This window comes from Lactuca sativa, chromosome 3 (assembly GCF_002870075.4).
Source record: "Lactuca sativa cultivar Salinas chromosome 3, Lsat_Salinas_v11, whole genome shotgun sequence".
Classification (NCBI taxonomy): domain Eukaryota; kingdom Viridiplantae; phylum Streptophyta; class Magnoliopsida; order Asterales; family Asteraceae; genus Lactuca; species Lactuca sativa.
In genome coordinates, this window is record NC_056625.2 from 6,601,529 (window position 1) to 6,616,267 (window position 14,739).

At 37.3% G+C, this 14,739-nt stretch overlaps 1 protein-coding gene across 1 annotated transcript; it reads right to left on the reverse strand.

Moving 5' to 3' along the window:
* Positions 1 to 10,252: 10,252 nt before the first annotated feature.
* LOC111877637 (ACT domain-containing protein ACR8) lies at positions 10,253 to 13,042 on the reverse strand. The gene is made up of 7 exons (XM_023874152.3): positions 12,731 to 13,042; positions 12,244 to 12,289; positions 12,037 to 12,151; positions 11,873 to 11,940; positions 11,207 to 11,782; positions 11,019 to 11,123; positions 10,253 to 10,932 (listed from the first exon to the last, which is right to left on the reverse strand). The coding sequence occupies exons 1-7, from the start codon at positions 12,799 to 12,801 to the stop codon at positions 10,561 to 10,563; spliced, it is 1,353 nt and encodes a 450-aa protein (XP_023729920.1). The 5' UTR covers positions 12,802 to 13,042; the 3' UTR covers positions 10,253 to 10,560.
* Positions 13,043 to 14,739: the final 1,697 nt, after the last annotated feature.

Genomic DNA, 14,739 nt, shown 5'->3' on the forward strand with positions numbered 1-14,739 from the left:
CAAAACCCTAAGCCATTTTTGGTGATTGTGAGATAATCTTGTGCATTCTTGGTGAGTTTGAGTAAGAAGAAGCTTGAAAGGGAAGCAAGAACGTGTAGGAGGAGAGTAGGTCCAACAGTTGGGCTTCATTTCTGGTTCATCTGAGGTATAAAGCTTCAATCTTGTCTATGGTATGCTTAGATCTAGTCTTAAGATGTTTTGCTTCATGTTTTAGTCCAAGTATGTTGATGGTGGGGATCTGGACGTCCCATTTGGTCAAACCCTTCAGATCTAGGGTCTTGAGGGGACTTCATGGCATAAAGGTGCCAACTTTATGGCCATGGAAGTCCCATTCAACTTTTAGACCATTTTTTTGGTCATTTAAACCCTATTAGTTCATGCATGCGAGTAAAGATGAGAGCTTTACGTGACCAAACTGTCCCTAGCATCGACATCTATGACCTTATGGCATATCTTGAAGTTTTGATGGCTTTTGGAGTTAGATCGAAGCCCTTTTGGGTTAGGGTTTGAGTTTTATGCATTGGGGAAAGGTCCTTAATGGGTAAATTTGGAAAACTTTACCCGTCTAGACGTATTTCCATCTTGGATCCAAAAGATAGGGCCTTGATTTGTAGATTAGGGACTTAATGCATTAAGAAGGTTGACAAACTAAACAACTTGATGAGTTCATAAGGGAACTCGACGAGTTGATTGGAAGTGTCTCAATTTTGGTTATAAAGGACAAACTCAATGAGTTGGGGGGAAACTCGACGAGTCGGCCCATGATATCGCAATTCTGTGAGTTAAGGAGGAACTCGGCGAGTTGGAGGAAAATTCGACGAGCTGGATCATGATTTCATGATTATATGATTCTTGAGTGCTTGGCGAGTTGAAGGGCAAACTCGAAGAGTCGAGTCAACTCGGAGCGTTGACTTTGACTTTGACTTGAGCAAAGTTGACCCGTAAGGGGTTATTAGTATGAAAGGCTAATTAAAGGAAATCTTTTATGATTAGGAGCTTGAGTTGGGTTGATATTCGGAGCCGATGATTTTCAGCTACTTTCCAGTACCCGAGGTGAGTTACCTTCTCGGTATGAGTAGGTCGAAGGCACCAATGTTAGCCTCCTAGTATTTGCTTATAGTAGAGATGATTGTCTTTGTGACAATTGGCTGGTATGCCACTATCTATTATGATTTATGTGCTTATATGCTATGATATTATGTGGTAGTGGTAAGGGGTGAAAAAGACCCCATAACCGGTTGAAAGAGACCGAAGGGGTAAGCCAGCACCCATATATGTTAGGCAGTTACCGGTCGAAAGAGACCGAAGGGGTAGGCCAACACCCTGATATGCTAGGCAGTTACCAGTTGAAAGAGACCGAAGCGGTAGGCCAACACCCTGATATGCTAGACAGTTATCGGTTGAAAGAGACCGAAGGGGTAAGCCAGCACCCGGATATGCTAGGCAATATGTTTATTGTATGGTATGTGGTATGATGGGGTAACTCACTAAGCTTCGTGCTTACGGTTTTCCGTTTTGGTTTAAGGTACTTCTTCTTCGAAAGGAAAGGAGCTGGCATGATCGCAGCGCATCACACTACGTTTTCCGCAGATGAGATCTTTGGGAGTTATATTCTGATGTTGTTTTCTTATAACATGTTTTGATTATTGACATATGGGTTTTGATATGGGATGATACTATTGATGTTTTCAGACTATTGGTTTTATAATTACTTAATTAAAAATAGAATTTTTGGTCATGAATTTTGGGATGTTACAAGTTGGTATCAGAGCCTTGGTTTGAGGGATTCAGATACACCTTTGGGGGTGTCTGGATTGATCAAATCGAGGGTTTGAGAAATTTTTACAAGAAAAATAATTTTTCTAAAATTAAAATTAATGGTTTTTAATAAAGAACAAGGAGTGTGATGTGTGCAATCGGCCGAGCTCAAGTAATTTTTCCCCAAGATAGCCATACATGTTATATTATGATATGAAGTGTGAATATGTGAAATACATGCTAGGTTAGGGCTAAGGATCTAGGAAGGATGCCTTGTATGCCTACTATATGTGCTTATTGAACTGCATGCTAGTACTGATTAGTCAGTGATATGATGGTCTGTTTAGGATATTCCTGGTTTTGGTTACTCAATGCTCGAATGTTGATTGCTTTGTGCTTTTAGGATTTCTAGTTATCTTTAACTAACTAGTAAACGAATACGCTAAGTTACATATTACAAGGACTAATAATTTCAGAAGGTTAGGTCTAGCACTATTTCGTATCTCTCGTCTGATTCCAACCGTTGTAGGGTAGGGCCTCTCATTCAAAGAATTATCGGGTCTTAGTAATATGTAATGGTATTTGTGTGATAGTTAGGAGAGATAGCAGGGTGATGCGTGCAAATAACTATACCTTATTTTATATTTATAACCTAACTAACTTAACTAACTAAATTGCACCTAGGCAGTGTACCTAGTCAAATTATAGAATAGTCGGTTAAGTCGGGTGTCGATCACAGGGAACGGTTTTGACTAATTAATCTATCTACTACTAAATTAACCCAATTACTAACAAAGAAATGGGATTTATCTAATTTTGCAAGTTTAGATAAACTTAATTCTTTATCAAAAATTCAATCAGTAAACAAAACACTTTTGTTAGTTCGAATCCACTTTCCCTCAATGGTTTATAAATTAGCTATGACAATTACTGTTGGTTACCAATTAAGATAGTATTAGCAATTTAGTTCTAAATCTACTAACATTAATTAATTCATGTAAATGAAAGTATGTTCACGCTTAAGTTAACACATAATCAATTATTTAATGGATTGGAGCTATGTAAGATTGGTTAACAAAACACAATTATATTCATCACTTGAGTTCTCTAGCACAACCTAATTCAACAATTAATTGCTTAACTAAGATTGGTTTGATCCTAGCTCTAATAATTTAATTTTCACTAAATTATCAGGTATTCTAATTCATGCAAATTAATGGTCATCAACTACATAGAATAAGAAATCAACCAATCAAATACTAAATCAAACATGCTAGGTTCGATCAATCCAAACACAAGTCTTAACCAACAAGTAAATCTAAGTTAAAGTATTACACCATGAGTTCCAGCTTCATCTAACTAACAGAAGCCGCTAGATTTAGCTGGACATGCTAGCTAAAAAACACAAATAACTAATATCCAAAGTCATGTTTAAAGTGTACCAAATTCTTAAACTAATATGAACTTCTCCTCTCCTTAGATGCTAATTGCCAATTCCAGAACTTTTCTCCTTCTGAAAATCGTCTCCAAGAACCCTCAAGGCAGCCAAAAAGTTCCTCAATTCGTAAGGAGTAAGCATATATATAGCTTCTGATTTTTCCGAATTCACGTCATGAATAGATAAGTCTCACGATATGAATAGTATATATCCGAGTTGGCTAAGGACTCTTCTTCATGATGTCTATCTACTGGGAGATTTATGTTCACGTCATGAATCTATAAGCCTCACGACGTGAAGTCAGCAGATTACGTAAGCTTCTTTCTTCTTTTATTCTCCAAGCCTCCAAAGTTCCATGTTTTGTCATTTTTAGTCCTTTTCTCCAAAAATGCTTCTACTTGGCTGAAAAGAACAATTCAAGCTTATAAGTACCATTATTCAATGCAAATAACCAAAATATCAATAAAAATATAAGTAAATATTGCCTAAAAACATGTATAAATATGGCAATATCACAGGGACTTCTTATGTAGCTAATCGTACATAGTGGGTCGGAGATTACCTTAGGGCAAGCCTAGGAAGAGATTAGTGATGGAAGCTATTTGATTGAGAATTGTATTCATGGATAGGAAGCGACTTTGGTAAACCAAGGTAAACCAGGAGGAAAGTACGGATAGATGTGGAAGGTAGTATGGGCACGTACTACTGAAAGCAGACGATCCGTACTTGACTCTTAGGGAGCTGAGGGGAACCAAGAATGGCAGAGTGTGAGACCTCTCGATGAAATGTATGACCCTGAAGATTATGTGTTTTGTTTCAGAATGGTGGTGACACGTCACGGAGCAGGGGGTTTAGGGTCTAGGTTAGGTTCGGGTACGAGTTCCGAACCAGTTGATTATGGATTGCGCGAGTTTATTGCATCCGATATTACGAGAGGCATCCTTGAGTCAACCCTGGTGATTTTCGGGTCGATCAAGGAGGGTATCATTGAGATGATGGAGGATCGCCTTAGGCATTCAGGAGCGACATGACACCTGGCCATTCGAGTACTCGTACGCTCTCCTTCAAGGTTTTCAGAGGATGCGGAAAACCAGAATTTTGCAGGGTGAAAGACCCCATTGTGGCTAGGCAATGGATCTCAGACATTGAGTCTGTACTGATGACGAGCTTCTGCCCTGAGGGGTCGAAGGTCAAATTTGCTGCTAAGTGTTTGAGGGAGCGAGCTAGAGACTAATGGGAGGCAGTCGGTGATACTTTGGGAGCCCCAGCCATTAAGGCTATGACGTGGTCGGATTTTGTGACCAAATTCCGAGCAAAGTTTGCGCTAGCTGTGGAGGTTCAGCAGGTAGACATGGAGTTTTTAGATATGAGACAGACTACAAAGACAGTGGCAGAGATTACCGCCAAGTTCAGGGAGAGGGCTTTGTTGGTGCCCCAGTATGTGGGTGATGAGAAGATGATGAAAACCCGATACCACAATATGTTGAGAGCTGGCATTCGGAAATATGTCAGCTATTCGGCGTGCCCGACCTTGGATGATATGATAGCCAGGGAATGAGAAAGGGGATTGATATAGAGCAAATCAGGAAGAGGAAGGCGGGGACCGGGCAGACATTTGGGTTTTGGTGAAGAAAACCCAAGGGGTTCGACTCGAGGTCGAAGGGACAGCAGGGCCGGAGCCACTGTAGGAAATGCGGCAAGACGTATGAGGGAGTTTGCAGATTAGGGGGATCAGGCTGCTATAAGTGTGGCAAGTTGGGTCACTTTAGAAGGGATTGTACTGCCCATACCTCCACCATTCAGACATCATACATGCTTTGATTTCATTGTAATCAACGAAGCCATAAAAAGGCCAACTCCCCGAGATTGGTATTAGGAGCGCCAGTGGCGGCGTTAGCTCCATCGACCTTGCGGATCAAAGATGGCCACCAGGGCAAGTCAGATGCTCCTGTGGTGAGGATCCGAGCCCCCCAGCTGACTGTCGAGGAGGCGCATGTTGCACCAGACGTGGTGACGGGTATGTTTTCATCTCCCTAACTTTTATGATGTCAGTTTTGATATTTCTATTCTATGTATTTTGTATAGGATCGTTCCATGTCAGCGGCATCCCTGTACTTGTATTATTTGAATCAGGGGCTACCCGATCATTCGTATCTCTTGCACTCAGCAAGAGATTTGCTGAGTCTTTGGGCATGTTGGATTGTCCTTTAGAGGTCGAGATTATAGACGACCGATCCGTCCGAGCATCAGAGATTTATAGGGATTGCGTGTTGAGGATGTGTGGCGAGTGCTATCTCGTGGATTTGGTTCCCATTCCTTTGCGTGGGAACAAGGTCATCATAGGCATGGACTGGTTGAGCCCTAATAGGGCGGTGATCGACTGTGAGCAGCAGTTGGTTTGGGTTAAGACCCCAAGTAGGGGAGAGCTGGTGATTCAGGGTGAGAGACCACAACGTGGACCGGTCATGTGTTCAGCAGCGAGAGCCAGATGCTACCTTCATCAGGGATGTACATGTTTTTTCGCCTACGTTATGGATACCCGGGAAGAGGGTTAGGCGACTGTGAGCAATATGCAAGTTTTATGGGAGTATCCGGATGTTCTCTCGGAGGATTTACCTGGGATCCCTTCGGAGAGACAGGTAGAGTTCATGATTGACCTAATTCCAGGTGCGGCTCTGATAACCAAGGCACCGTATCGGTTGGCTCCTCCCGAGATGCAGGAGTTGTCTACACAGCTGCAGGAGCTGTTAGAGAAGGGATTTATCAGGTCGAGCAGTTCACCTTGGGGAGCCCCGATTCTGTTTGTGAAGAAGAAGGACGGGTCTCATCGGATGTGTATAGACTACCGGGAGTTGACTAAGGTAACGGTGAAGAATGGTTATCCCCTTCCGAGGATTGATGATCTATTTGACTAGCTACAGGGTGCATCTTGGTTCTCTAAGATAGATCTGCGATCAGGTTATCACCAGATGCGAGCCAGGGACGATGATGTGAAGAAGACAGCCTTTCAGACTCACTTGGTCATTACGAGTTCGTGGTGATGCCATTTGAGTTCACCAATGCTCATTCCGCGTTCATGGATCTCATGAACCGCGTATACAGACCGATGTGTCTGTATTTGCATGTTTCTAGATTACAGTCTGATGTTGGGCGATGCCCGAGGAATGTCTATATGCTTTCCGGATTACGGTCCGATGTCGGGCGGGCCCCGAGGAATGTTTATATGTATAATTCCAGACTACGGTTCGATGTCAGGTGGTACCCGATGACTATGTGCATGTTTAGTTATACTTGTTGTCATTATGATACTTGTATGTGCCTGGTAGGGAGGTGAGTGTGGGCGGGTCCCGTATCTCATCACTAGCTGAGTGTGGACGGGGTTCCATATCTCATCATTAGCAGAGTAAGGGTGGGGCTCATGATATGCGAGGCCTTAAGACTAGAGCATGTAGTACTGTGTATGATTCTTTATGTGCTAGCATGATTATATGATACTGTTTGTATGTGTATAGCAGGCGGGGCCTAGGAGAAACAGATCTGTATACCGAGCGGGTCTTGATGCTAGGTGGGGCCTGATGCCGACACTGTCTGATGTTGGGCGGGGCGCAAGGAAGGGGCGGGGGCCTTTATGTGCTTATGTGTATGGTATGTGGTAGTTTTGGGAGAATCACTAAGCTTCGTGCTTACGATTTTCAATTTTGGTTTCAGATGCTTCCAGTTGCAAAGAAAAGGGCTCAGGATGACTGCATTGCACACACCATGATGTTTAGCATGGGATGTTTACTCTGATGTTTTGATTTGAAAACTATGATAATAATGTTTTGAAATACTTTGACTCATGTTTTGATGGAATGGTTTGATAACTATGGTTTTATTAACAATTAAAAACGAAATTTTTTGTCATGATTTTTGGGATGTTACAATTTATATGTTGTTTCATAGTATCTCCGATGAAAAACCCTTTAAGGGCTTTGATATTTTACCACATTAGGCTTTAAGGTATACTTACGATGCCCTCACAGAGCACCTTCCGCCGCCTCAACAACGCCTCTTCACCATGTTATAAGAGGGATGGGGGTCATCACCCAGAAAAGAAAAGGAAGAAGAAGAGAAAAAGAAGGATGAAGGAGCATTCACACATTACAGCCTATGACAATGACCACGAGTTATCACGCCACGAAACACATGGGTGGTGTATGCGCGTTATTAATGCATGCTACGTAGGCACCATGCTCGTGACTTTACAAGTACAACATATACCACACAACCTTAGGGAATCCACAAGGCATTGAACTCTACATAGTTTAATGAATTGTCACATCATCATTCTACAGTTCATACAACTTTATTGATATTTTCTTAGAAGACATTAAAGGGTCCTGTTATCCCCCCCCCCCCTATCAAACCTATATCACACGTGCTTTTCTTTTTCCATTTTATCAATCGCCTGTTTTTTTTACATACAAACTCTCTATTTTAGACTTATGGTCCCTTTACTTTTGAAGTTTTTCAATTTATTTATAATTATTAACAATGTTTTCATTATTCTTTTATAACACATTTAAGTATTTTAATTTTTGGTAACAAACAATAACTTAAATTTTATATAGCCCTATTAATTTAAAAGAATAACATATCACTTCATATAACTTTTACAAAATTCGAAAAATAATTCATCAGTTTTTTTACAACTTGCAAAAACATCACTTTGTTTATAATTTTTACAAATTTCAAAAAATAATTCATAACTTATTTTACAACTTGCAAGTGAAACACATACTACTGAATATGGCGATATGTTTGGAAGTGAATATCGGTTTCAACTATATAACTCTTTGAATTTCTTTGGCGAAGAAGCGTCGCTTCAAAACTGGATGATTATGCCTGATACAGGTGTCCTAATTGCTTCAAGATATAACATGGTATTACATTGTTTTCGCCAACATGCCAACACAACATACTTACCACTTCGGTCTACTCCACCACCAGCTCATGAACGCATTGTTATTGCAATTGGCCTCGTCTATGGTAATCATTATGTCAAACTAGAGCTAGAAGGAGAGTACCTGGTGCCTCCTATTGCGCTACAATGGATTCATTGCAAACGTCCATGTACTGTATGGGTCACCCCGTATATCGAACGGCTAAATATGTATAATCATCATTCTAGTTCTAATGACTAAATATGTATAATCATTATTATCGTTCTAGTTTTAACGTCTAAATATGTATAATAATTATTATCGTTCTAGTTTTAATGGTTAAATATGTATAATAATTATTATTGTTTTAGTTTTATTGTTTGACAATTTAATTGCAACGTTGATTAAGTATTGATAATTATTTTTTATTTATAATAATATTTATTAAAAAATATACTTATATAATTATATATTTAAAAATGTTATATATATATATATATATATATATATATATATATATATATATATATATATATATATATATATATATATATTTAAAATCTCATATAGGGGAGGGGATAAAAGAGGGAAGAGGGGAGCTGATTACCTGTCCCCGACATTGAACTCTATAAAGTTCAATGAAACGCTATAAAAAAAACTAATGCACAATATTTATTTAAGACTTAAAAACTTTCATTTTTTTCATTTAAAAATCCAATGAATGAGCATTAAATTTTAAGTCCATTGAAGGTTAAAGTGACAATTTACGATCATAAAGTTATATCTATTGAATGACAAATAAATTTGTAATATTATTCAACTGTTTCATTCAACTCACACCTATAAATGTTCTAAGTGGCAAAAAAAAAATTAAACTACAAATCTAACATATTCGTAACATACTCCTTACTTCATCTATGTATCATATGAAACTTTGAATCTTCAATTTTAAAGATAACAACATCTGATATTGTTATGTTAGAAGCATTTTGTTGTCAGTGACAAATGAACTTTCATAGTAGTTCTTTCTTTTTTATAAAAATAGATTGTAATAACTTATCTTACTTTCCAAAAATATTTATAAAAGGACTCTTCGTAATTAATATATTTCCAATTTTTATTGTTAAAAACCCCATTTTAAGTATGATGTTTTTACTTTTTAGGCCATTTCATTTTTTCTAGAAAATGAACCTTAACTAACTTTACCATAAAAAAAGGTGAATGTTTAGAAATGCGGTTTCATGAAAAAGAAAAAACCAAAACCTAATATTCAACCTCTAATTTAATTATTTATTTATTTTTATTTTGATATTGAATAGTAACGCCATTTTAACTGCTCACAATGTTTTCGTTCGGTAAAAAATATACATTTTTCATTTTTCAATTTCTAATGAACTCTATGAATTCAATTAGTCATGCATTATAATGATAAGAATCAAGAGTAAATTTACGAATGGTCTCTATGTTTGGGTTAATTTGTACGTTTGGTATCTAATGTATTTTTTTTTAATTCGAAAGGTCCTTACAATTTGTTTTTGTTGTGTGTTTGATCTCTGTTTTACCTAAAAAGACTATTTTACCCTTTTATTTTTAATTTATTTAAATAAATTAAAAAATCAATGACAAAATAGTCTCTTTAGGTAAGATAGACACCAAACACGCAACAAAAACAAATAGTAGGGTCTTCGGACTTAAAAAAAAATAAGTTAGAGACCAAACATACAAATTAATCCCAACTATAGGGACCATTTGTGTAATTTACTCGAATCAAAATTATAAAAGAAAAGGGGAGCGGGCTTAAAAATAAATAAATACTTCATCTTTTGAGGTTATATAAGTAAAGACGTGTCTGTTGTCCAAAAAAGAAATGGCTACCCAAAGAAATAGAACTGGTTTTCTCACATGACAAAAACCTTTTAGAAAGAGCGTTGATTCCAAGATGTTGCAATCGTAGCGAAATCTTTCCAAAAGATTTTAAGGGATTAAAGCCGAACCATCTTAATCCTCAAATATCATCCAATTCCATCAATCATGTCAATATATGTCATTGTTTTTTCACTTTGCACGTTACTACCTTTTTTTTCCATCATACAAATTAATATATACACATATAATATTATAAAGCAGAGTCAAATTGGTCAAACAGTAATTGTAGTAGATATAAAATAAGTTGTATGTACAAACTACTAACTACTAACTAATGTCTATTAGGGAACAAATGGATGCAAGTGTAAACCAATCACCTACCTAAATAATTACCCATCAATCCATTTCCCCTTCTTCTATCTATGTGTAATGTGGCCCCCTTTCATTTCATCAACCCAAACCTAACATATGTATGTGTCCACCTACTAATCACCAACCTTCACCAATAATATTTCTTTCATCTCTCTTCTGTACAAAACACAAATCTTAAATCTTTTTTCTTTTTTTTTTTTATTCTCAAGAATACGACTTTATCAGCCCTAAATTATAAAGATTCTTTTTAACTAAACTCCCAAGTGACAACAAAACCGCCCCACCAAGTCCACTTCCACCTCCATGTTGTTCTTCATTCTCTCCTTTTTGTTGATTCCTAAATGGTAGTTCCTTTACCCTTAGGCAATCCGACCCGATTCCTTGTCGGACCGATTCTATCATTCTTGAATCCACGTCATTCCCAAGTGCATCCGTCACATAAAATATGTTTAAAGCCGTTCCCATTGTTGTTGATATTTCGGCTCTTGTCACATTTAACGCGTTTTCTCTAAATGTTCGTGTCACTTCTGCTAATAGCCCCGGTCTATCCATCGTACATAGCTCAAGCCTCACACCCTAGAAAAAATATATATAATTAAGCTGACTGTTTCTTTTTTACTTAATGGACTTAATCAGTTAAACAATCAGTGTAAACTTCATACCTCGGATGCTCTTCTCTCAATGGCGGCCCGCAAGCAAAGTGTCACGCGCTGCTTTTCGGCTTCCGAACTAATCGGGGTTCCATCCATATGTCTAATAAAGAATTCCTAAACCATAAGAAACACGGAATATTTAGCAAAATAAACAAAAAAAAAACGATTTTATGCCAAAATGGTATGAGAATATATACCAAATACGCTCCGGTTTCTGTGGTGTTAATGGTTGCGTGAAACACGACATATTGCATATCGGTTAAAGTGCAAAGAACATCGAATAAAAGCTTAGGACGATCTTTGCACTGAATGTTTAGAACCGAATACCCTTTCTCCAAACAATTTTGAACAGAAACCAGTGGCGAATGATCGCATTCGCCACTGGTTTTTATGTTTGCAGACCGCTCGTAATCACGGTCTGCAAACATCATTTGGTGAAGTCGTCTCTCAGTGTGAGTGATTGCCATTGAAACCGAAGTTTTTGCACTTCGGATATCGTTATCCCCTTTAAGTACGTTTCTTAACCTCGCTTCTATTTTCTCAATTTTTTGAGAATCTTCAATCGAGCATCCGGAATCACAATCTTTTAAGTAAATGAGAGCCGCGATCCGGCCATTGTGTGTCCATACTTTGGATTCAACCACATCACATTTGAGTTCCGAAAGAACCGCAAAAACTTCGGAGAGAAGGCCGACTCGGTCGGTCCCGGTTAACTCGATTGCTGTCATTCCATCGATCGATTTGGATCTTGTGTTGCGAATTGTACCGAGTGACTGAAAAGAAATAAGATTATGGTAAACTTAAATATTTTTATTTAAGAAATAAATCTTAAAGAAAAAGGTAAAAGGAAAAAAGTAAATTACATGTTGAATGCAATTGATGATGTTGTTGTCCGTCAATTTGTTACCACCCAAATCGGTAACATGAAAAACTGTAGATAACGAGATGAAAACAGTTAATTATCAACTGTTAATTCTACATGAACAAAATTATCGAAAAAAATAAATAAATATAAAAGCTTAATTACCATCCATGTTCCACCTTCCATCGGATGAGACATAGCCTTTTTTAATCAGAAGATTCAAATCTGTAAGCACTTGAACAGCCTCTAGAAGAATTCTATCTTTTCTGGCACTATCAATCTAAAAATTATTAAAAAAAAGGATTAGTTTAATTGTCGAATTATAAATTGATTTAATATGGAAATTGGTCAACTCTAAGAATTCAAACTTACCATGACTAGGGTTGCGTTTACACAACCGGCATTGTCGATCATGACCCTGAGATTGACAGAAAAAAGTTGATTAAGACTTGTCGTGGGAAAGCATAGCGTGAAAGAAAATTCGAACTTTGAACTGGAAATTAGAGACAGGAAAAGGAATTGGTCTTTGAAAAGTCAAAATTGGATTGTGGAACAAATTAGAACTAATTTTATCTTTACAATTTTGGGAGACTTGGAAAAAAAAAATCAGAAATCAGTTTTATATTATTATTATAATCATCCAATAACAGATCGTTGTTTCCCTTCAAACATACCGTGATTAGAACACTAAGCTTGTAGTAGCAGTTGAAGAAAGTGAATTAAAAATTTCCGGTCGGAAAAACGCAGATATATCAAATATGTCGACAGAATTTGAAAAATTACTCTCGGGTGTTTAATTAGGTCATCAGATTACACATACGGAACTTAATATCTAAGAAGTAACAGAGGAGATGCTGACCTTGGAGTGTTCATTCGCACAAGTAGCTTTTCAAACTCATCCATATAAGGTCTCCTGTCCATCTGCATCATTTTGGCTTCGTCTTCCTTTCAGGAGATAGATAGTATTATGCAGATCAGAAATAAGAGATGAAATAGGTCTTGATTCCAAGTCTTGTTGCTTTGGGAACGATTTAAACAAAGGAAATAGCGGTTTACAGCTAACAGAGAACCCAAAATCGAAGAAATTCTTGACTAAATCGCCATGGAAAATAGAGCTGTTACTTTCTCTCTCTAGGATCTGAACCACGCCTTTGGGTATTATGGCATCCGTTACCTGGTATTTATATTATCAGTTTTTTTTATTAATGGTAATAAAAAGGAAATATTTACTCTTTAAGCATGAAACAGGCACATGGCGTAACATACGCTGCCCGAATCCGAGTGCCCGTTTTTCGAATTTCTTTCTTTACAAGTCAACTTGACACCTCAAAGAAAAAGCCTGGGAATTGCCATCTTTTCAAAAAAAAAAAATTAAATAATTCATTTTAGGTTAAAATTGGGCCCAGTGCCAGCTAGGATGGATGACGCGGCCGTTTAAATCGAGCACCTCCTTTGCTTTACTTCGACTCTAAACACATTGTATGGTGTGACGTGGCACCAGCAGTTATAAAGAAGCAAGTTCTAGTTAAATTTATGTTTAAGGTTAGTTTATAAATTATAATTATAAATTTATAATCACTAGTTACAATGGAGTGGAATTGCCGACCGAAATAATGACGGCAACACGGCCCGCATTTAAGTAACAAACACCGCCTCAATTGGCTTTTCCATTGTCTAACATTTACGCCGGTTGGTTTTAAATTTATTTCTATTAATTCTATTTCATCAAACAATATTTATGGTTACCAAGAAAATGGGCGTCTATGGAATTGGCATTTACCAAAAATATCTTACTCATCATGTAAATTCTTTTTTTTATTTCTTTATACCATAAAAAGGAATGAGAATGGCGTATATGGTAATTATTTATTTATTTATTTTTTCGGTTTGGGGGGAATACCTATTTACCCTTTATTTTATACCATAACAGGAAAAGGAAAATCCATTAAAGATTATTCTCATTACCATTTTCTTGCATAAGGATCTCCTAGTAAAATGGTATGTTATATAGTGTGAATTCGGAATCAATAAATGGTGAATCAAGCATTGAGGCTTATAGAATAATAGAATCATAAATAGCACTAACGAACATATGATATTTGATGGAGATTATTTCTTTTAAAAATATCTATGTATCTTCTCATTATTGAATAATACATAGAAATAGAACAATGGCTACACACATGGCCATGTGCCAAGAATGCATACATAAACACATAACATTATCTACTAACAAATTCATGTAGTTGGGACGGAAGATGGCCGATTGAAAGTTTAAATTGGATCTGCATACCAAGGTGACGCAGGGATATGAAGAACCCGGACATGTCCCATAACTACTGTCTCAAACAAAATATATATTGATCTTAATGTGTTTGGTGTGTAGATACCGGATATGGTTATAGTCTAGGTACATATCGCAAACGTTGTCACCACAAATGATTGTGGCTTTAGTTAGAAAAACAGCATCGCTCGCGTAGTAGATTACGTAACCAACTAATTCCATTAACGATATTGGCAAAACTTGGTATTTGGCTTCAGCGTAGAAGCGAGAAATGATGACTTGTCATTTGGAGGACCAAGATAGCATATTGTCGTCAAAAAATACACAATATCCTGGTGTTGAAGGATTTGTAGTAGGACAACCCACCCAATATGCATCTGAATAAGTTGTAAGCACGTGCGATGGTGACACAAAGATTTGAGTCTCGTAATCAAGAGTGCCATGGATATACCACAAAATACGTTTGAGAACATTAATGCGAGGTTTCTAAGGATCATGCATAAACAAACATATTTATTGCATGACATATGAGATGTCGTGCCTAGTGAATGTGTAACGACCCAATTTTCACGTCCAAAAATTTC